The 24,477-nt window shown below is 35.2% G+C and overlaps 3 protein-coding genes and 1 long non-coding RNA gene across 4 annotated transcripts in view; 2 read left to right on the top strand and 2 right to left on the bottom strand.

The window, feature by feature from the left end:
* The window catches only part of OEP16-1 (outer plastid envelope protein 16-1), a 29,520-nt gene extending 19,016 nt beyond the window's left edge, over positions 1–10,504 (top strand). The window contains exons 3-6 of the mRNA XM_028245543.2: positions 565–596; positions 8,689–8,722; positions 8,845–8,912; positions 10,075–10,504. Of these exons, the coding sequence (XP_028101344.1) occupies positions 565–596; positions 8,689–8,722; positions 8,845–8,912; positions 10,075–10,215 (275 nt within the window). The 3' untranslated portion in view covers positions 10,216–10,504. The remainder of the gene's footprint in view (positions 1–564; positions 597–8,688; positions 8,723–8,844; positions 8,913–10,074) is intronic.
* LOC145820858 (uncharacterized) lies at positions 916–3,393 on the top strand. The gene is made up of 2 exons (XR_014362903.1): positions 916–2,159; positions 2,196–3,393. It is a non-coding gene; the product is annotated as an uncharacterized LOC145820858 (long non-coding RNA).
* Positions 10,505–12,299: 1,795 nt separating the features above from the next.
* LOC114300679 (Tetratricopeptide repeat (TPR)-like superfamily protein) lies at positions 12,300–17,558 on the bottom strand. Its single transcript, XM_028245537.2, has 2 exons — positions 14,906–17,558; positions 12,300–14,022 (listed from the first exon to the last, which is right to left on the bottom strand). Exons 1-2 carry the CDS (start codon positions 15,275–15,277, stop codon positions 12,772–12,774), a joined length of 1,623 nt encoding a protein of 540 aa, XP_028101338.2. The 5' UTR covers positions 15,278–17,558; the 3' UTR covers positions 12,300–12,771.
* A 195-nt stretch (positions 17,559–17,753) lies between these two features.
* LOC114300680 (metallothionein-like protein type 2) lies at positions 17,754–19,739 on the bottom strand. The gene is made up of 3 exons (XM_028245539.2): positions 19,333–19,739; positions 18,280–18,357; positions 17,754–18,014 (listed from the first exon to the last, which is right to left on the bottom strand). Exons 1-3 carry the CDS (start codon positions 19,395–19,397, stop codon positions 17,921–17,923), a joined length of 237 nt encoding a protein of 78 aa, XP_028101340.2. The 5' UTR covers positions 19,398–19,739; the 3' UTR covers positions 17,754–17,920.
* Positions 19,740–24,477: the final 4,738 nt, after the last annotated feature.

Genomic DNA, 24,477 nt, shown 5'->3' with positions numbered 1-24,477 from the left:
TTTTTTTCTAAAACTCATCTCCCAAATGCAAACCAAACATACCCTAAGTTTCCTAAATTTTGTTATTTTGGAATTAGATTTTGGTTAGGATTTTAGATAGTTTAGAATTTTAGTTTCTTTATTCTCTTAAGTTTCCTAATTTGTATTGATTTAAGTTTTCTAGTTTATTTTAGAATTACTTTTCCTACAAGTATTAGGTTTAGTTTATTGTAAATAACTATGTAAGCCTCATGGCAAAGACAATTTTTATTCAATTCAATCAATAATATTAAGATATTTTCTCTTCCTTGTGGATTTAAGGTTCTATTTTTCTCATGGATTTGAGAGCCCCTTTCGTCTACTAGAACGATATATCTAGTCCCCGTGTATTCTGTTGTGTCAAAATATATTAATTCATGTATACGATTCTATAATTTCGTAATATGATATGATGCTGCTAAATAAACACCGTTATTCTCTTTTGGAAAATTAACTAAATTTCTCTTTTTCATTTTATTGTTTGTTTGTTTTTATTTTTTGTTGATCTTCTTGACTAAATGTGTTGATGTAACATGCTTCTTGCAGGGAGTGTTTCGCGTCACAAGTTGGAGCACTCGGTGAGAACTTCTATCCCATTTCCATCTATGTAGTTATTCACATCTAAGAAGGCACGGGGACATGGATACGGACTCGGTGATTTAAAAAAGAAAAGGAAAGAGGGGGATACGGCAATAAAAAATATTTTTATTTGCTATATAGATTAATATTATATTCACAAATAACAAAAATAACAAAAGCAAATATTAATTTAATATTAAAAAAAAAAAACCTTAGCTCTTATCATTTATGTATTTTTTGTGGATGATCTATTAATTATTTAAATCTAAGAAAAAAGTGACAAATATTCAATTCATCAAAAGCACTAAGAGAAAGAGGAGGAGGAGGAGGAGGAGGAGGAGGAGGAGGAGGAGGCGGGGGGGGAGGGAATTAGTTGGTATGTCCCCTGTCTCCGAAATGTGCTCGACACAATTACGACACCTTGGAGTGTCAGTGCTTGATAGATTGGCATTATTGTTGAATTAGGCATGTGCATATGTGTGTTTATATATATGTTCTTTAGTTCTTTTTTTTGGGTTGGTAATGTTCTTTAGTTCAAATGGTTGGGAATTGTGCACTTCAATTTAATTCAGTTGGAAATATAAAGGTTTTACCATTTTTCTTACTTCTATGAACTATGCACCAATGCAATAAGAATGATCTGAGTTCATATGATGTGTAGGTGTTTTTTATCAAAATACCTGGGGAAAGTTTTCACAAATCGAGGATCATCAACATAAGATTTTTCTTTGTTTATATGTAGACAATGTGTACACTTCACATCATTTACCTTCCCATTTAATTAAGCTATTACATGTAAATAGCAAAATACCCCCCTATTTGAATTCAATGAAAATATTAAAAAATTATATTTTATATAGCAAGTTAACTCTATTTATCAAAAACAAAATCCGAAATTCTTAGAATTGGCTAAAAATAGTGATCTCCCCAAAATATGGTATTTTTCATAATTAATGTTTTAGGTTCCATTTTTAGCTCCTAACTACAAACATGGAAAAAAAATTGGTATGAGATCTTCAACTTTAGGTGTTTTGTAAAAAAACTGATGTATTATTGATTGTTGTATGTTATATATTACAAATGGTGAGGGGTTCCTTATATAGGAGATGTAGTAGAGTAGGTGGTAGTGGTAGGTGTGTAGTAGGTGGTGGTAGGTGTAGTAGGTGGAGTAGGTGATGGTAGATTTTAACAGCCCCCCGCAAACTCAAGGGGGATAGGAACTAACCAACTTGAGTTTGGAGAGAGTAACAAAACAAGAAAATAATCTGAAAAAAATAAAAAATGGATAGGAGACACTGTATGGTCGTGTTAGACCGTTGTAGAAGACTGTATGGTTATGGCAGACCGATGTAGAAGACACTGGCTCGTGTCGGACCAATGTAGAAGACAGTTTATGTTGTGACAGTTTACGGAGTCTTGCTGGACCCTTGTAGAAACTAACCGGAATCAATGTCGGGACAGTTTACAGAGTCTTGTCGGACCCATGAAGGAGCTAACCGGAATCAATGTCGGGACAGTTTACAGAGTCTTGTCGGACCCTTAAAAAGTCGCACCCTCAAAAGGTGTGCCCAATTTTTCAAAAGGCGTGCCATCAAAAGGCGTGCCCAATCCATCAAAAGGCGTGCCATCAAAAGGCGTGCCGGACATGATGGCGAGGCGCGTGATTACCTTGGCTTGCGCGCCTGTTTTGTCGTCTGGCGTCAAGTGGCGCGCGATGCGCGGATCGGCCCTGGCTATTTAAACCAAGGTTGAGGCGGAGGCTGTGCAAACCAGTCTGAAATCGCTGAACATTTTCATTCTGAAATATCTGAATATTTGCATTCTGAAACATCTGAACAATGGCCTCTTCTTCCCGTTCAGCTACCCAGAAAATGGCCTCTTCGTCCCGTGGTCTACTCACTCTCTTTCCCGACCTCAACGAGTCAACAAGAGAGATAACTGGTGTGGTGGCCCATGAACCGCAACCAAACACCTCTGGTTTTGCTCCGTTGAACTTTCCGATGCGGTCGGTGGAGCAAAAAATGGCGGTGCAAACTGATATTGAGGCCAATCAGTATACTTTGAAGTCATGTGTGGAGACCATGACAGCGGTCACAAACCTGTCGCACCGGCTGCAGAGTAGGACAAATGAGGTGCAGCAGTTAAACGCCCAGCTGGCTCTGCTCCAACGCATGTATAAGGATGCGCGAGCAGAGATAAGTGTGCTAAAGGCGAAAAATAAGGAGCTGAAGCGGAAGGCCACCGTGATGTTCCGATTTGGAGGTCCGCCATATGCTGTAGTAGAGGAGCAGGGTGGAGTGATCGTGCCCAGTGGAGTGGGAAATACAGAGGCAACACCGTCAAGGACCGCCCAGGACGGAGGCAAGAAGAAAAGACCGGCGGAATAGGCGAAGAAGTGAGGTCGGTGGGTGGCCGTCTGCAGAAAAGAAAACAAATCTTGTGGTGTTTTATTTTTATTTTTATTTTTATTTTTGTTTTTGTTATTTTTTTTTATTTTATTTTTTTTTTATTTTATTTTTTTATTTTTTTATTTTTTTTTGTTGTGTAAAATTGTGATCGGGGTTGATCCCGGAGATGAATAAAATATGGTTTGGTGTGCAAAGCTATATGGTATGAAAGGAATTTGAAAAAGAGTAAAAAGAATGTGAAAGAAAAATAAAGAAAGAAATAAGAAGAATATATTTGAAATCAAAATGAAAGATGGGGAAAATAAGAAAAGTGGTTCACGTGGTTTCTTGTCCCACGGGTTTTTTTGAAAATCGGCAATGGTTTTTTTTTTTTTTTTTTTTTTTTTTTTTTTTTTTTTTTTTAATAAAAAGTGGGGCGGTGGAAAGAAAAAAAAAATATATATATATATATATATATATATATATAAGATAAAGAGGGTTTGGGCGGTGGAAAATGTGATGATGGTTTTGAGTGGAGAATATTTTAGAATAGAAAAGGTTATATAATATATTTCTCTCTCCAATGTCCCCAAAAGCTGTCCGAGCATTTTTTTATTTCTATTAACCAAGCTTGGGTCCTCATCCTTTGGCAATACCCTTGGAACATGCTCTGTCGGACAGTAAGGGTTGAAACACGACGAGGCAGAGAAACGCGCCGAGGCAGCCGCTCGCAAAGTAGAGGCGCACCGGATCGCCGAACAGGAGGAGAAGGAGCTCGAGAAAGTTAGCCGCAAGCCTGATAAGAAAGCGAACCGAGTGTCGATTCCGGTGCCTAAAGTCACCGAGTCGGAGCTCCAGCGGCAGAGGGAGGCGAAGCGGCGGCGGAGCCGGACTCAGGGAGAAGAGGAGTACGAGAAAATAGTACTCGTTGCGAATACGAATCGCGATGATTCGATAATTGAGGCAAGGTCGGTTGAGGGTGCGATTGCGCAGATGGCGGTTGCGGATAGTTTGCCGGTCGATAGGCATCCCATTTCTCTCTCACCAGCCACCCACTGTGGTTCCTGGTGGTGATCTTGCTAAGGTTCAGAGAGCAGTTTGCATGATCTCCAACTCCACAAGTGTTGCTGAGGTGTTCTCGAGGAGTGATCATAAGTTTGATCTGATGTATGCGAAGAGGGCTTTTGTGCACTGGTATGTGGGTGAAAAGTATGGAGGAAGGAGAGAGAGAATTAGAAAATTTGGGTTTGTCCGGCGGACGGCCAAGGCGAGGCTGCCGCCCGCCGGTGAAGCGGAATCACTAAGGTCTTAACCTTGCTCTGATACCATGTAAAAAAACTGATGTATTATTGATTGTTGTATGTTATATATTACAAATGGTGAGGGGTTCCTTATATAGGAGATGTAGTGGTAGTGGTAGGTGTGTAGTAGGTGGTAGTAGGTGGTGGTAGGTGTAGTAGGTGGAGTAGGTGATGGTAGATTTTAACATGTTTTAACTCTAAGGGATTCCTAGCTCTCAAAAACCAAGTGTCATAAGTTGGCTTTTTGACTCTCACTTGACTTGGACATAACATGCAAAAAACTTGATGGCAAAATGCATCTTCAGTTTGAACTAATGCAATATACTCGTGCAATTTTGCCTGAGATTGGATCAAAGCACACGCTTCATTGTCTCATAACATTTTCAATCACTTGGACACTTCGAATACACCTAACCTAGACACCTAGTCTATGTTTTGTTTACAGAAATTTCCAACACGCAAAACTCTAAGTCTTGTAACTGATAAAACGTCCAAACTAGAGAAATTGATATGTGATGCACCTATTATTTTTGTTCTTCTAAGTTTTAGTAAGTGGTGAACCTTCAATGTTGATTTGGCATTAACTACTGGTGGATTAAATGAACTTTTATGAGTTTACAACTTAGGTTGTTCGTAATGAATTGGAAATAGAGGACTTAATGTAGTAGCTCTGCTTCCTGCTTGGTATTGGAAAATAGTTATGGCTACATATGTCAATTACAATTTTTTTGCGTCTAGTCCTTAAAAGTTCTTCTTATGACTGAATGAAATGCTCATATTGTTTTTTGGAATCCCAATGAAGGGTGATCCCAGCACTTTTGGTCTTTAATTTTAGCTACAAAAATGTTTATTGCCAATCTTGGTATGCGTTCAACAGAATACCTTAAATGAAAATTTTTGTTCATAGTTTCTGGCATTATCCATGTAAAAATAAATTGATGTATATTATTGATTGATGTATTACAAGATTGATTTAATTACAATTCCTATACAATCTATATATAGAAGAAAATGTGGTAGTAGGTGTAGTGGAGGTGATAGTGGGTTAGGTGAAGTGGAGTGTGTGGTGAAGTGGAGGTAGGTGAAGTGGAGTGTGTAGTGGAGTAGGTGAAGGTAAAGATGGGAAATTCTAACAGCCCCCCGCAAACTCAAGGAGGAGAGAAACTAACCAACTTGAGTTTGGAGAGAGTAACAAAACAAGAAAATACATAAAAATAAAAAAGGATAGGAGACACTGTATGGTCGTGTCAGACCGTTGGTGAAGACACTGTATGGGGTGTCATAACGTTGTAGAGGACACTGTATGGTGGTGTCAGACCGATGTAGAAGACAGTTTACGGGGTCATGTCGGACCGTTGTAACAGACACTGTTGTGACAGTTTACGGAGTCTTGCTGGACCCTTGTAGAAACTAACCGGAATCAATGTCGGGACAGTTTACAGAGTCTTGTCGGACCCATAAAGGAGCTAACCGGAATCAATGTCGGGACAGTTTACAGAGTCTTGTCGGACCCATGTAGAAACTAACCGGAATCTATGTCGGGACAGTTTATAGGGTCATGTCGGACCGTTGGAAAAGTTGCACCCTCAAAAGGTGTGCCCAATTTTTCAAAAGGCGTGCCATCAAAAGGCGTGCCCACTTTATCAAAAGATGTGCCATGAAAAGGCGTGCCAGTTTGTCGGGCGTCAAGAGGCGCGCGATGCGCGTGGCTGGCCCTGGCTATTTAAAACAAGGTTGAGGCGAAGGCTGTGCATACTAGTCTGAAACCTCTGAACGCTCGGAGAGCTTGTCTCTGCAAATCTTGAAACACCCGGTAACCAACCTTTCTCTGAAACACTTAGCAACCCAAAAACATAGCCTCTTCTTCCCGTCCAGCTACCCAGAACCTGCTCACGCTCTTTCCAGAACTGAACGAGCCCACAAGAGAAATAACTGGTGCGGTGGCCAGTGAACCTCAACCAAACACCTCTGGTTTTGCTCCATTGAACTTTCCGATGCGGTCGGTGGAGCAAAAAATGGCGGTGCAAACTGATATTGAGGCTAATCAGTATACTCTGAAGGCATGTGTGGAAAGCATGACGGCGGTCACAAATTTGTCGAACCGGCTACAGAGTAGGACAAATGAGGTGCAGCATTTAAATTCCCAGCTGGCTCTGCTCCAACGCATGTATAAGGATGCGCGAGCAGAGATAAGCGTGCTAAAGACGGAAAACAAGGAGCTGAAGCGGAAGGCCACCGTGATGTTCCGATTTGGAGGTCCACCATACGCTGTAGTGGAGGAGTAGGGAGGAGGCAACTTGCTTGGTGGTCTAGGAAGCACGGAGGCAACACCGTCAAGGGCCGGCCAGGACGGAGGCAAAAAGAAAAGACCTGCAGTAGAGTAGAGAAGGGAAAAGAAAAATCCCTCCTGGTGGAGTGATTTTTTTTTTTTTTTTTTTTTTTTTTTTTTTTTTTTTGTGGTTTTGGAGTTGTGGTGGAAAATGGTGATCGGGGTGAGCCCGACATGAATAAAAGGAGTTTGGTGTGCAGTTCTTCGTCCGCTTCTTTTTTTTTTTTTTTTTTAAACTGTTGGTGTTGGGTTGTTGTGGTTGTGGATAATAATAATAATAATAATAATAAATAGAAAGTGGGCAAAATGATGTGTGTCGCCGGTGCTCAATAAGCTTTACAGCTGTTCAAGGGCGTGGGTTCATATCCCACTCTCAACACCAGAGAATTAATTATTTATCACAGCGGCTTTTGATAACATCCAGGCCAATCTGAGTTGGATCCGTGTGTAAATGGAGAGAGAACAGCATGTGTAAATATGGGACTTTGTTGTTTGAGAGAGAGAGAGAGAGAGGGGACAAGTCACATGCGTTTTTTTTTTTTTTTTTTTTTTTTTTTTTCATCAAACCCACTAGAATTGGATGCTCCATCAAAGCAAACAGCATATCACTTTCCTGAGACGAAGATGCTGAGCCAACAGAAAATGGAACTCCGCCAACATATATCATGATTCTGATCGATTTTAGAGAGAGAAAGCTGCAGACGAAGAACAGAGATTTACAAGGACAAGGAGAGAGATCCGAGCCACGTGTCGATGCAGGCGACATGGAATCCGTGGCCGCACGGAGGAAGCAAGCGGCACTCGCCGAGCTTGGAGTTGGCGGAGGAGGAGTAGGTGCTGCGGCGGAGCCAGGCGCATCGGGCCACGGCAATGAAGCCGACGACGCAGATTAGGGCGCAGAGTAGGGCGGCGAGGATGACGACGAAGTCCGACTCGACGGCTACGGCCTCCGGGGGTTGCGCCGCCGCAGTGGCGTTTTGGTGGTTGCTGATGACCTCCAAACATTGAACAAAAATTTACAGTCTATTGTTGGTGCAGACAACCTGGTTTTGATGTCTGCCGCTGAACAGATTTTCAGTGCCGGTGGGAAGAGGATAAGGCCAGCTTTGGTGTTACTAGTGTCAAGAGCAACAGCAGAAATTGCAGGCTTGACGGAACTTACCAAAGAACATAGGCGCTTGGCAGAGATTATTGAGATGATCCATACTGCAAGCTTGATTCATGATGACGTATTAGATGAAAGTGACATGCGCAGAGGAAAAGAAGCTGTTCACCAACTTTTTGGTACAAGAGTGGCTGAGGAAGAGGAAGATGAAGATGAGCTGAACCCGCCGAGGTATGGAGGTTTTGCTCTGGCGAGGTATGTGTAAACAAAAATCTTAGCGGACTAGGTTGAGGTCCGGCGTCCGGCGTCCGGCGGGCGGCTAAGGTGAGATTACCGCCCGCCGGGGAAGCGAAAATAGTAGGTTCTAAATCTGCTCTGATACCATGTAAAAATAAATTGATGTATATTATTGATTGATGTATTACAAGATTGATTTAATTACAATTCCTATACAATCTATATATAGAAGAAAATGTGGTAGTAGGTGTAGTGGAGGTGATAGTGGGTTAGGTGAAGTGGAGTGTGTGGTGAAGTGGAGGTAGGTGAAGTGGAGTGTGTAGTGGAGTAGGTGAAGGTAAAGATGGGAAATTCTAACAATCCATTCTCCATCTATGGGATGTCATATCTTAGTCCTAGTTGTAGATCTTCTCAAATCCAGACATCTCTCGGATCTAATTATATAGCCTATTGCTGCTTTACTCAACAGAACTAAGCCACCGAGTTAGCCAACAGAATGGTACTGTTGGGGTGCCAACCAATATGTGCCATTTGATATATATGATCGATTTGTTGGTTCCCATGTCATGAATCAAGAGTGCCACTTTTGGAGGGTGTGAGAGGTCTACTCTCTTGTTTGTCAGTTGCAACAACTCTATTGGTTATACAAAATTTCTCCCTACTAATGGTTATCATTAGTATAATTCACAACAATGATGCTTATCATACTAATGGAAGTCCTTCTTGTTGCAGTTAAAGAAGATGTGCAAGGAAGGTGCCTACTGGGGTAAGTATCAATCATATTTGAAACTTGAATATGAGAGATTGGGAAGGTCTTCTGAGATTGCTGGTATGATATATCTGAAACACAAGGACTTCCTTTAAGAAATTTGTTTATTTTACTGCCAGGAACTATAGCTGGAGTATATGTGGGAATGGAGTATGGGATGGAGAGAGTACGTGGCACCCGGGACTGGGTAAATTCTGCATTTCATTGTTGACTAATTTCCGTACCATAGTTGAGCCTTCTTTCAAAGCTAAAGCAATTTTCCATGAGGCTCCATAGTTGTTACTGCTGTTTCTCAGTCTGCTATTTCTTTTTATCTCCATGTTTTTTCCCCATAATTATACTTACCATTAGACTGCATACTGAGAATCCATGTAGTTCTCCAACAGAAGCTTATGGGAGCATTTTTAAAGAAATCACTTTTTGCATTGGCCCATTTAACACACCAGCAATGCTACAGACCCCCAGTGGGGGTGACCCCCCCAGTGCCACGTGTCGGCCTGCGGTTGGCTGAAAACTCAAAAAAAAAAAAAAAAAAAAAACTGTTTTTTTTGAACCAATGGGAGGTGACCCCCAGTACCCCCACTGGGGGTCCAAAGCTTTATTCTTTAACACACCATCTTGCTATCTAGACTGTTAGTGAAGTCTTTTGTTTTTGTTGTTGTTGTCCCTTTTTTTTTTTTTTTTGTTTGTACTAGAGACCTGTATTTGCTCCCCATTGTCACAAGGTTTGGGTATGTTGGTGAGTACGCTACCGGAAATGTGTTGCCCGTTGAGTGGATTACTGTCGACTTCTGACCAAAAAGAAAGAGAAAAAAATTTAATGGGACTCCCTACTTCCCATGAAATTTCTTTCCTTGATGATGGCTAGATAAAAATACGCATCATTTATCTGAAATTATGTATACATTTTTATTTTATTTTTTCATTTTATCTACCGGTGTGACAGTCCTTATCCACTATCATATGCATGCACTTGCATAATGTCGAATGCAGCCTATCCTTGAAAGGAAAAATGCCCAAGGTTGAATCTTTTTTAGACCCATCTTTCAAAAGGATTCCAAAGTTCTAACAAAGTTTTTTTGCACATATTCCCAATATTGCTCTGTTTCATCAGATGGTTTGACTGTATAATGCTATTAATTAATGAGAACAAAAAATAATGTCAAGGCTCAACCATTCTTTATTGGAATCAAAACTTCCTGATGTGAAAATGGCCCTTTTGAGTTCATGTTGTTTGTTTTTGTTTTTAACCTTTTTATTTTTTTTTCAATTCATATCATTTTTACTGTCTGTGATGTCTCTACTTATTTCATTTCTTTCTTTTGAAAGTAACAATGCCCTTGTTGCAGAAAAATGCAATGCTCGGGGGTGCATTAGCTGGGGGTTTGGTGTCCGCAGCCAGTAACAGCAATCGAGACAAGATTGTAATGGATGCCATTGCTGGAGGTGCCATTGCGACTGCAGCCGAGTTCTTCAACCAGCTCACCTGAACCTCGAACTGGTTTTTCTCCCTACCTCAGCTAATTCTGAGGAAATACTTTGAGATGTTTATTTTGTCACTGTCCTTTGAAACTTCTCAGTTTGTAAGTGATAACAACATCCCCATTATGTTGATAGAGTAACTTCAAACCATGACTGCCTTCCCACTCCTAATTATTTGGTGTAATGTCTGTTTTTCTCCTAATTAGTGTTTAGTTGCTTGCCAACAAGAATCAATAATGACTTTTCTCTATGAGAAATGTTTGGGACCCCCTTTTTTGGGGGTTCCATAACTCCTAATTTGATCTTGGCCCTTGATATGTGTGTGGGGTTCACTCATGTATGTGTAGGCCCCACACTATGAGTGATTGGGATGAGAATGGGGATTGTAGGGGTCATGTATGTGTGGGGTCTCTATCACAATTGATATATTTTTATAATGGTATAGATGATAGATGATTGTGATGATGGAAAGAAATAATTTGGGAAGGGACTTCATCCAAGAATTACTTATTGAGATGCTACTAGGTTGCACTCCGAAACAACAAATTTTTTTGAACATAAATCATAAAATGATAACTTTTTCCATCACAAAAAGTAGTGTAAATTACACTTTACTCCTTTTTTGGTTTGGTTATTTTTTGACTTTTGACTTTTGAGGTTTTTTTTCTCCTTGACCTTTTATATTTTAAGTTTTTCTCAATTTATTCTTAAAGTTAACTTATGACCAAAATTTGATAGGAAATGACACATTGATAGCCACTTGCTTAAAAATATTTTATTATATATAACTCATACTTATGAAACAAATTCAAGTCTCAATATAATATATATCTATATTCTCAAAAGAAAAGAAAAAAAAAATTATGTCATATGGTAGTTGACGTGACATTTTTTATCTAATTTTGAATAGAAGTTAATTTTACAAGTAAATTAAAAAAAACTTAAAATATGAAGGGCCAAAGTAAGAAGAAAAAATTATTCCAAGGGTCAAAGTGAAAAAATAATCAAATATAAAGGGAGACAAAGTGTAATTTGCCCCAAAAAGCACAATTTTCTAGTCACCACAAAATTATAATTTTTATTTTAAGATGTACACCATAAATTCTTCATTCATAATTTTTTTTTATCATAAATTAACATTACATACACCATAAATTTTCGTAATTTTCATCACAAATTATAATCATAGATTCCCAATCTTGTTGGCTTGAACAACTCGTTCAGGGTTTCTTATTGAACTAAATTGCAAGTTGTTGAATGAAAAGTGTGCTGGGGGCTTTCTATGAAGTGCATTTATCATTTACTTTTGTTCAAATTTACACGACTAATGTATTGTTTATTTTAAAGTGTTCAAATTAAATAGTTTTTGAAGTGCTGCAAAAAGTGTGTAATTGAGCTTAAAACCTGTTATCATGGAGGGTTCTGTTTCACAATGAAGAAAGGACTTTTCAAAAAAAAAAGTTTAAGAACACGGAAACCGATCATAAAATCAGATACAAACTTTTCATATGAGGCGGATTTGATCTTTTGGGAATCTCATTCTCATGTGAGAGGTTACGTTCGGTTTTGTGATTGGTCTCTACAAATAGAAAACTGCTTTAAAAAATAAGGACAAATTACCAATACTCCTCTCGAGGTTTGACTAAAATACCAATTCTCCCCTAAGGTTTGAAAAATTACAAATTGTCCCCTAAAATTTATATTTGTATAACAAATGAGAGGGCAGCTTGTTATGTAAATATAAACTTCAAGGAGCAATTTATTATGCAAATATAAAGCTCAGGAGGCGGGATGTAATTTCTCAAACCTCGAAAGGAATCGGTATTTTAGTCAAACCTCGAGGGGGGTGTTGGTAATTTACCCAAAAAATAAAGAATATTGATGATACACAGAGCTATAGGAGGAATTCATACCTGAGCCTTCAAAAGAACAAATGAAAGAAACAATTTTTTTTTTTTTTTTACTGAATTATTAAGCCAAATTTTCTAATATTGGCCAAATGATCTGAATTCGTCGTTGAACTTTTCTCCATCCAAACATTGCCCAAAAGATTTCAAGGATAAATTCAAATTTCACCAAACATAAAGGAATATTGAGCGAACAATCTCATTCTTTTTACTAGCTGCATACATACAATCTCAAACTGTCTCCAGAAATCAGAAAATCACATTATGTAGCAGTCACGGCCATAAATTTTGAGCCTGTCAAACAGGTCACAGAAAGGCAAACAGAATTGAACATGTGTATTCCGTTTCCATCTGTACTTGGCAAAAAATTGCTAAACAAAAAAATAAAATAAAATTGTATACACTAGGTAATATACACAGATGTGAATGATATGCTTTAAGTTCCAAGAGAATGCAAAAAATTTATAACTTCAAAAAGATTTTAGGGGTGGATGGCAACTCAATCCGAGCTTTCTTGGCATGCTCAAGCTTTCTTGTCATATCCTCCTGCAGAATGATCGTGGTTTCCTCCATCTCTTCCATGTTTATTTTCCAACATACAAAATAACTACAATACACTGAAAAAAATTCAACTTAACCAATCATAACAGCACACAATTAGGTTTGAAACTGCTCAACAAGTTTCAAGAGGCTATAGGTCTCGGAATCTGGCCTAGCCCCTCCCAGAATCATCCTTTTTAAAAGATTTGGATCATAAATCTTGGCCTTGACATAAGCCTTAATCAAGGTATTGTACACAAAAGTATACCTAGTATAATTTGCTTTCTTCAATTCTTCAAAGTGCTTCTCAGCATTCTCTATGTCACCATTCTCAGCAAAAATTTCAACTATTGAAAGAGTAATCTCAAGCCACGGGGTTGATTTCCTGATCTTGGTACTTGCCGACAAATCATTTCCCAAATCTAGTGTTTTTAGAGTTTCTTTCATTAACCCCGCTTTCAAGCAACCAAGAGCAAGGTGTCGATATGTTATGGCATTTGGTTTGCATCCATTTTGCTCCATTTCTTTATACAGCTTAGTTGCTTTAGTAATAAACCCGAGCCTGCAATAAACAGATATCATTGAATTGAATTGCTCAGTTGATTTCAACCCTTTCTTTGATTTCATTTCCAACCAAAGCTGTTCAGCACGACTTAGGCCCCCAATCCTGCCAAATGCTTCAATAGCCACCAAGAAACTCTTAGACCTGACATGAGGAAGTTCTTGCAAAATACCCCAAATTCGATCTATCTCCTTCTCCTTCCCCAAATATCCATACAATATAAGAAGGACATCTAATGTTGACCAGTTATTTCCCGTTGCTGACTTCTCGACTGCTTCAACATAGGCCTCGCAAACAGTGTACAGTCTTGCAACGGCATGTGCAGTTGCTAATATGCAGAAGGATATCTCATTTGGCTCAACTTGTGCTCTCTTCATGTCAACAAATACCTTAACCAATCCTTCAATATTGTGTTGATTAGCTTCAATTTTCATCAGAATGTTGTAAGTGGAAACATGCGGATCCACCTTATCAGCCCTCATTTGTCTAAGGATTCTTGTGATGGCCTTCCTACGGCTCGGCGAAGAATGGAGGATAATGAGGCGGTTGAAAATCAAGTGAGAGATCGGATGACCCAGTTCCCTCATTTTCTTCATGTATGCAAGTGAAAGCCTTATCATGCCTTTGTCCAAGCATGCAATAACAAGATTGTTGTACAGCAACTCCTTTTGGAATTCAGGTGGGATACAAGAAAAAAGTTTCTCCCCTTGTGATACCCCATGAAGCTTACTTGTGAATTCTAATAGATAGGAGTAGTCTAGTTCTTTTGGCCTGTAGGGCCTCTCCCTGATCACCCATTCCATCACCTGTTAAAAGTTACAGGTAGATACTCAAGGTCAGCCTTAATAAAACCCAAATTCTTCTTTCGTCATCATGCTGATGAAGACATTATGAAGGGATATTAAACACCATTTAAAATGCAGAACAAGAAATCAGTACTAAAATGTTGAACTAAATCCAATACAAAGTAATAAGACGGGAATTCTAAAAAACTACAGTGATGATGGTTTGTCACTTCATTAAAATAAAAGTAGCATAACGACCACATGTTTGAAAATGAAGGTGAAGATCATTCTCTGGTTTGAAAACAATGATGAATATGATGAGTCTAAGTTGTACAGAAACTTGGGCAGTCCACAAGATAACCCCAGAAGGCAAACAAGATGTTCAAGTTTTCCCTTAATAAACTATTGGAGAAGACACACAAAATCGATTACGGTGGCAATGCAGTTTGTTGATACATTTCACAACAACATAATGGGTAAAGATTAACACAATCGAGTAATTGAAATCAAGTGTTGACTAAATAAAGTTGAACATACCCTGCATTTCACCTCAGTATGCAACTGTCACAATTCTTTGAAGCATATATACAAACAGATAATGAGCTTATATGCTTTGCACACTTATTAAGCTAAAGAACCAACACCATTGCCTTAACAGCTAAACTTAACACTGCCCACAGTAGATGTAAGGTTCATATATGCAGGTTGAACATTGCCTGCATTTCACCTTATTATGCAACTGGAACAATTCATCGAAGCATATAAACAAACAGATAGTGAGCATAGATTCTTTGCACTCTTTTAACATAAAAAGAGCCAACACCATTGCATTGCCTAACAAGCTAAAATAAACACTGCCCAACATAGATATATGCGCCATATATAAAGGAAGAGAAAGGGAGACCTCGAGAGCGCGTTTGTTGAAATGGAGCTTCCTTAGGCGGTTGATGGTGTGAAAGACATGGCCTCTGTGAATGGGAAATCCGTCACCCATCCAGCTCTGGAAGGCAGACCCAACAGGCTCTGTTCTTGGGAGCTTCTCAATCCTCCAACACAAGCTCTTTGGTTCTTCTTCTTCTTCTCTTCCTCCTTCGTGGGTCGAAACTGAAGTCTCATTCTCAGATGAATAATGATTATGAGGGGGGAGGGGGGAGAAGCTGAAACTTGAAGAATGGAATTGGGTAGCGGCAGAGAGAGAGATTGAAATGGTTCCATGTATTACGACTCTAAAGACCCTCCTCCTCTCAATCTCAAACAAAAGGGCCACTGCTTTCATGTTGATTTACGTTTTGAATGAATATGAATTCCACAATGTTTTTCTTCACGATAATACCATAAATTCATACTTATAAATTCAGAATTTATTTAGAAAAATGAATTAGTGGTTCAAATTTATATTATTTGTGGGTCCCATATTTGGTCAATTTAATTTCTGTTACACAAGCACATTTGAAATAAATTATAATTTTATAAGGATAAATTCGTAGCATTTTTTGTTTTCTTTAGTCTGAGTTCAGCTTTGGTATATATTATTATTTATATAATATTAGATGATATAAATTGAAAAATTATTGAGAAAATTATTCAAAAACTAAAATTATGAACCATATTTATTATAGGTGTGGCCCAAATCTTACTAAGGCCAAGTTTGACATACACAATAATTTATCTTTTTATTTTTTTTTCATCACATCACTTCTCTATTTTTTTGCACATCTTTTCATAAAAAGATAAAAAATACACTTATTTAGGTCATCCTAACAACTCCTAATTGTTCATCTCACTTTCACAGTAAATTTAGAAATAAAAAAATTGAGAAGTGTGTAAGAACAACTTTTTAAAAGAGACTTGGTGGTTATTATATAAAATTATCATATTTTAGTCGCTCTCACAAACTAACTATTATAATAATTGTTTTAGCAAAAAAAGTCAAAGCTAACTACATTGGGAGAGCCTTGAAAGACTCTTCAAAGAGTTTGTATAGAGCTTGTTTAGGAAGTTGAGGTTTGAGATTTTTTTGACTAAAATAGTCACACAAAAATAAAAAAGATTTTTAGTTCAATAAAATAAAATATTACATCTAATCCATAATCATTACATTCTTTCTCTTATAAAAAGTCAAAAAGTCATTCTCAAACGAGACTTTTTAGCCTCAGGCTAAAATAACCAAAAAGTTAAAAAGTCAACACACTTTCCAAACGAATCCATTGATAGATAGGTAAAATAAAGAGTAACATTGGAATGTATAGATAAAAAGGAATTAGGTAAAATAAAGAACATATATTTTCTTATATTTTAGCCATTGCAAAATGAAGAGAGTGATTAGAGTTGCTCTAAACTAGCTTAAACATCCAGTCCTCAAAAAATAAAATCTTAAGAATAAAATTCATGATATATATAGTATTTTTATTGAATAATGTAAACTTTGGTTGAGTTTATAGGTTGAAATACTTCCTAACTTAATTGAAGTTCAGATTTAAATTCTTATAACTAGTCTGAAGAAAAAATAGACAAATAATTTCTTTATAATTGTGCAAGGAACATATAAGATTTTTCATAGAATAAGATCATATGTAAGATAAATAATGAATGGGGCAGGCTTCAGTGCACGTCGTTGGACTGTCCAATTTGCACTATGGGGCCTACCACGTACCCACTTTAGCCCAGTGATCTATATCTTAGAGAGTAGCCCAGTGGCCGTTTGTTTGGAAAGTTAAAAACGGGAGATTGGAATTAGTAGTGAGTTGAGACACATTAATATTGTGTCTATTTTGAGAGATAAAGAAGGGATTGATAGTGAGTTCCGAATTATGATGTAAATGGGCCTCCAAAATTAGGTATTAGAAAAATATTCTACTGAACTAGAATTTTTATTTTATTTTATATATTTTGGACATTTTTTTTAAACATTAATATTTAATTTTTTGTATTTTTTATTGAGTAAATCATTATTTTATTTATTTTATTTTTTTTGAAATTTTTTTATTTTATTTTTTTAAAATTTTTTAGACATTTTTTTAAAACATCAATGTTTAACATTTTTATATTTTTTTATTATTTTATATAAAAATAATTGAACAATTTACTTCTAAAAATAAACGAACTTGTGTGATGAAAAGAAAAAAAATTAGGGATACGAGTTGATAGAGCACAACATCACTTTAGTTATAATTAAATTTTACTAACAAATTAACTAACATCCTATAATATTGATAAATAAAAAATCAAAATTAAATAATAATATATATATTTTTTTAATTTTATACCATCAACAAGAGAGAAATAAAGAAAAAAAATTATTCCAGTCTAATAATAGAACTTCTACTTTCCAATGATTTTCAAGGAACCAAACAGCCAACTATTCAAATTATTGAAGGATTTTATTTTATTTTATTATTTTTTTAAAGAAAAAACATAATTTCAATAGTTAACTAGTCAAATTATTGGAGGATTTTATCTTTTATTATTTTTAAAAAGAAAAATATTTAGTGACTCAAATTTTTATAATTCAAATGTATCAAAATGACGTCGACGTTATTTTAGATATTTTGAATTATGATTTTTCAGACGACCAATCAGTATTGTTTTAATAACTGTTGGGTGGTGGAGATGCAAATATTACACCACAATTGAAGGCGTCTAGATATTTCATATGCATCAATTTGTTTCCATACAATTCAACCCTCCTTTCACACATACATACATCATCAAACTCCAAATCCCACAAAGCAGACACAAATACAAACTTCACCTGTACAAACCAAGTCCATTATTTTATTGCATTTAACCCGCAAATCCTCATAATACATAAAATAAAAACCCAAACCCATACATTTTTTTTTTTTTAATTTTATTTTAATATCAAACTAAACATATAAGGGTGCTTTGGTTGAGGCTTGGCATTAGAACCCAAGTCATCTTAACAGTTGCATGGGTCACACTCGCAGTTTGATCCACAGTCGCAAGCATGACCTCCTTCAGCTCCAGAGCTCTTCTCAGACCCCTCTGAGTCCCTGAAAGGTTGTACAATTTAAATTCATATTTTTTTTATTGGAAAACTAATCTATATGTTTTACTAAGCAGTGTTTTGAGAAGTTGATAAAAAATTGATTTTTTTTTGACAAAAAAATTAGATTGTTTTGGGTAAAAAAGTTGACTTTTTTTATTAAAAAAAAAAAAAAAAAAAAAAGTTAAAAAACCAAAAAACTGACTTATTACCATTGTTCCCAAAACACCCCTAAAACAAACATGTTCAATGATAATTATATATACACGTACATTTTCACTGGTGGTGCAACACCAGCTATGGTGGTGGTTGTAGTGGTGCTCTTCTCTATGTCAGGGTACATCCCACACCTGCCAATAAATTACCCAATCAAAGGGATAAGAAACAAATACATAAACAAGATACTTCTTAGACGTATTAATTTTAGAATAATTTTTTTTTAGATATGTTTAACCCTGTATTCAGATCCAAGTTGTAGTTGAAGTGATCATGAGACTTAGGTATCAATGATGAGATTTTAGTCCAAGTGATTATAAAGTGAGGTGAGATCTTAGCTTCCGAGTTAATAGAGCGGAATAAACTTGCTCAAATAATCTACTTTAAATATCTTACGATATGACCAACCCAAAAAAATTTGCTTCTTACTTTTATTTTATTTTATTTTTTAAAATATAAAAAATTTATTTGGCAAACTTATTTAAAAACAACCTACCATTCAAGACAAATCAAAATTAATTTCAAATTTTCAAAAATTGTTTCATTAGAGTTTTAAATGCATCCAATCCAAAAACCAGTTAATATTAGGCTATGTTTGGCATGTGGTTTGGAACTATTTTAGTCATAAAATGACAACATAAATTAAAAAATTAATAAAACAAAATACTGCATCTAAATCATAATTATTTTATTTTTTTCTTACAAAAGTAAAAAAAAAAAAAATCAAAAAATCTATCCAAACAATACTTTTTAACACAGACTAGCGAAAAAAACCTAAAAACCAACCCCCCATCCAAAACAAGGCTTAAATGAAAAAATCGTTATATGATATGAACAAACCTTAAATATGCCTTGACTCATCAAGAAGATCATTTAAAGACTCAACTCTTATTATAACATTTTTTTTTCGGGATTTGAAACATACAATCTAAAAATTAATTAAAAAAATTATGATTTAAATTGACAAAATTAAAACTCTAAATTTTTTTTGGTTGTAATTTTCTCAAGTTTTTTGAACTTTTCATTGTTTTCTGTTTTTGAAAATCCCAATATATATATATATATATATATATATAATAACAATAAAATTGTAGTGAAGTTGGATATACCCTCCACAGCCGCTGCCACACTTGCAGCCAGAGGCGCAGCCACAGTTTCCTCCGCAGCAAGACATTCCTCCTCCCTTAAGATGAGAAAAAGAAAGAGAAAAAGAGAAAGCTACGGAAAATGGCTTCAATGGAAATTGAATTCACCCAAACACAAAAAGCTCTTGGATGATTTTAATGGGCAGAGAGTCCTTGACTTTATAGAGCAGGTGAAGGAAAAAGTGGTGTTGATCCACCCGTACACGTGTAAGAATCAGAGCAGAGTAACGTCTTCATTGTTATGTTGCCCATGTAATGCATGACTTTTCATCCCATGAGTGATTATAAAATCAAAAATGCTTGGATCCTTTTTTTTGGGATTCTATGGTCCCCAATTTGATTGGGGCCCTTAACGTGGAGCAATTCCCTCCTTGACCACTCTACTTAACTTCCTATTTGATAAGTTATTGGGTTAATTTTTGAGTTTAATTTTGATAATTCAAACTGTTCATGTTTTAAAATTTGTCATGTATATCATATTTGTAAAAAATTAAGTCGATCAGATATCAAAAATCACATGAACTAAAATTTTTATTAAACAATAAACTATTTATTAAATTTTTTTAATAAACGATTTTTAGTTCTTTCGATATTTGATCAATTTGATTTTTTGCAGATATGATGTACATGACAAATTTTAAAATATGAATAGTTTTGATCATCGAAATTGGGCCCAAAGTTAGACCCAATAGCCCATCGAGTAGGAAGTCAAGAAGGAAAGTCAAGAAGGGGATCCTTGCTCATTAATGTGTGTGGAGTCCACTCATAGTGTGGACCCCACGTTATGAGTGGTTGGAATGAGAGTAGGAATTGTAGGGGTTATACATGTACGGGGGTTTCTATCACAATTGTTATAAAATTAAGAATAAGTTATAAATAAATTTATTTAAAATATATATTATTTTGTGCAGTTTTAAAAAATAACATCTCGTGTGCCTGAAGTTTATAATTTTATAATAAATTATTTATTTATTAAATTAATTAATAATTTTTAATAATATTAAAAATTTATTTCAATTACTAATTTAAGTAATTTTATTATTATATAAAAGAATAATTAAAAATTTTATTTTTTCAATTAATTTTATTAAATAAATTTTTTTAACAATGGGATATTTGTCAATTTTACTAGTAAAAACACACATATAATTTAGATTAAAAATAAATAAAAATAAAAATAAAATTTTATTTTATTATAAAAGTTAAATTATTTATTATTTATTATTTCTCCAATATACTATTTGTACAACAATACATCTTTCTATATTCGTGAGTCGCATAAACAAAAATACAAAAAAATCAATTTATTTATTATTGTTTTTTAGTGTACTGTACACGTAAATAATAGAAGTAACATGTCTAAAGTCCTACACCTAAACGTCACAGAAGTAACTTGTCTATAGTGCACTAAAAAAGATAGATTAGATTAGACCATCCAATCCACCACTGTCATTCATTTTATAAGTTTATCTGGTAAAATAAATTATATATTATAACTTAATAGATTATACATTATGATTTTAATAAAAAATTACTGTTAGATTATACATTTAAGTTGTTGAGTAATGTTTGTTAAATAAGCTGTAAAATAGTTTTTTTAATTAATTTTTATTTTTTATTATTCACTATTTACCTATATTTCTCATAAAAAATAATAATAATATTTTATAATCCATTTGTGTCTTTTTTTATTTTTAAAAAAATAAAAAATAAAAAAATCTAAGAGTGTAACTGTGAATTAACATGTCTACTGCAGAAGCTGATAAACAGAAGCAATGGGTGAGTAGCTTCTCATAATCAGTTTTTTTGACTTAAAATAAATTGTTAGTTATTTGAAATAAGTTTAACCAAACAATCCAAAATAACTTTTTAAAAGCCAGAAGCCATAAGTTGGCTCAAAAAGTCCCACCAAACACCCCAAAATTATCTATAAAAAGAATTAGATTGATTTATTTATATTATTATATATATTTTTAAATTATATTTATCATTTTTAATATATATAATAAAATAATATGACTACAATTATTATCAATTAATATTTTTTTTAATGAATAATCTATATAAAATAACCTACAAAATAAACATGTTAAATTATTCAGCAATGGTAGAGGGCCCAAATTTTGTGGCTCAAATGTGGCTCAAATGGCCAAAACGACGTCGTTTTGAGTACAAAACAACATCAAAATGGCCAAAACGACGTCGTTTTGGCCATTTGAGCCATATTTGAGCCACAGAATTAGGGCCCCCAAACATTTTTCTAAATTATTGAAGTAAGCTCATCATGAGCTCCCCCAAGCTCAATTGGACGGTCCAATCAATTAATTTGTTTATACAACTTAAAATTTTTATATAAATTATAAATACATTTCTCTGAAGTTTGATTAAAATATAAATAAATTTTTATAATTCTAGAAATTATATTTCATTCATGAGATGTCTAATTTCATAACAAATCGCCCATTTTATTAATAAATTATCAAGTCAATTAACAGTTTTTAATGATGTTATAAATATATTTCAATTAATAATTTAGGTGATTTTATTATTGTATAGGAGATCAATTATGAATTTTATTTTTTTAGTTAATTATGATAAATAAAAATTCTAACAAAGAGATATTTGTAATTTTTCAAACCAGGGACAATCTGTACTTTAAGCAAATCTCATGGGCTGTATTTGTAATTTACCCTACGATTTTTAAAGGAGGGATCTCTCCAGTTCAAAATCTAAATTGAATGACGTTGTTTCGGTCCATAAGACCCATTACGGGTTCAATTTCAATAATTCAAACCGTTTATTTTTATCGGATACCTTATCTATTTCATTCACACAGAAAATTAATTCGATTTGATAACTATAACTAGTTTAATTTACCACATTTTTCACACAAAAAAATAGACGACAATTGTGTTTTTAAACATATATCATATATTTTTTTTATGACAAATACAATAAATTGAATAAGTTATAGTTATCGGATTTATCTAATCTACCCGAATTATCCAACAAAATAAATGACTTGAATTATCGAAATAGAACCTATAATGAGCCTCATGGGCTAAAACAACGCATTTCAATCTAGATTTTGGATGAAAAGGATCCTCCTCCTTTTTTAAATCGTAGAGATTAACCAAAAAAGAGAAAATTTCATAAAGATTGAATTGTACTTTTTTTAAAAAAGTTGAATTTAAACCTTCTTTAGAATAATCTAAATAAATATATTTTTTAATTTTTTATAAAAAGATGTGTAAAAAAATAGAAAGATAATATGACAAAAAAATAAAAAATAAAAAATGTGCTTATATAGCACAACACAATATATTTTGTAGCACACAGGAAATACTAGGAATGGCAACGAGACAGGGTGGGGCCGGGGATTGCACTCCCCGTCCCCGATCTCCGAAGCTACAAAACTTCCCGTCCCCGTCCCCGATCCCCGACGGGGAACCCATCAACCCCCCACCTCCGCCCCCAACGGGGATTGGGTTTCCCCGACCCCGGAAAATCCCCGTAGCTCCCTTCTCTCTCTGTTTAGCTTTCTCTCACTCTCAATAATAAATCATCAACCCAATTTTCATCATCAAACGGCAACATCATCAAACACAAAAAAAAAAAAATTAATAATAATAATAATATGGAGACAGATTATAGACTACACACAATGACACACACATACATGTATATACATAAATTGTGGGATCTGATCTTCTCAGATCTGAGATGTAAGATCTGCGATGGTGCGGAGGAGATGGGATCTACTCAAATCTGCCCAGATCTGTCGTGGTTGGAACCGAAGCGGAAGTATAAAGGTTCGACGGTGGCGCAGAGGAGGAGGAGGAGGCAACGGAGAAGGAGGGGACGAGGGTGTGCGTACTGCCGCGGAGGAAGAGATGATGTCGTCGCCACTGGGGAGAGGAGATCGCACTCACCGTCGCCACTGGAGAGAGAAGATCGCACTTGGATCGCCACTAGGTAGAGGAGTGAGTGAGAGAGTAGAGAGTAGAGAGTAGAGAAAAGAGTGAGTGCGAGAATGGACAGATCGGAGGACATAGGGATAGCGGAGGGGATGTATATGTAAATGAATAAAGGGGGTACGAGGGTAATTTCATTTCGGGGAGAACCAGGGGCGGGGCGGGACCGGGTTCAGGGCTGTGATAGCTATCCCCGTTCCCGCCCCGAAATTGATCGAGAATTCAATTTTAAATACCGTCCCCGGCCCGTCGGTAGTATTTTCGAGAAAAAACCGCTTGTATCGGGGACGGGGGTCGGGGGTCGGGTCCCCGTCGGGCCGGGTTCAAATTGCCATCCGTAGGAAATACACCCTATTTATCCACCCTTGAACAAATAAAAACTATGGTAGGTATTTAACTATTTTAGCTTGGGTTAAAAAAATTTACTTGGAATAGATTTTTTAATTTTTTTTGACTTTTGTGAAAGAAAAAAAGAAATGATTATAATTTGAATGTGACATTTTGTCTTATTAACTTTTTGACTAATTTTGTCTTTCGGTAGTTAAAATAACTTCAACCACACATGCCAAACATAACCTTCGTTTAGAAAGTGGATTGACTTTTTGATTTTTTGGTTATTTTAGCCAGAACTAAAAAATTTAATTTGGGTGAACTTTTTGATTTTTTTGACTTTTGTGAGAGAAAAAATAAAATAATTATGACTTAAATGTAATATTTTATCTTATTAATTTTTTAATCTATTTTACTTTTTTATGACTAAAATAACCTCCAACTCACGGGCCAAACGTAGCCATAGCCTTAAGAATGTCAATTTCTCCTTGTCTCACTCCCACTCCTACATTTTCAAGAATTTTCTCCCCTGTATCATGGGGTGTTTGGAAAGTCAAATATTAACTTTTTTTTTTTTTTTTTGTTAAAATTTATAAAAAGATAAAATATACTAAAATAGTCAATAAGATAAAATATCATATCAAATTTATAATCATTTTATTTTTTTTCTCACAAATATCACATCCAATTATAAAAAAATCCAACCCTCTTTCTAACCACAAATATTTTAACCTACTAGTTAAAAATTAAAATAACCTATTAAAATAGTCAACTTTTCAAAAGAGACCTATGTATATTGCATGTC

The sequence above is a fragment of the Camellia sinensis genome, chromosome 3 (genome assembly GCF_055761805.1).
Source record: "Camellia sinensis isolate YWXY chromosome 3, ASM5576180v1, whole genome shotgun sequence".
Classification (NCBI taxonomy): Eukaryota; Viridiplantae; Streptophyta; class Magnoliopsida; order Ericales; family Theaceae; genus Camellia; species Camellia sinensis.
The sequence above is the reverse complement of the archived record's forward strand: the minus strand, read 5'-3'. Positions and strand labels throughout refer to the sequence as shown.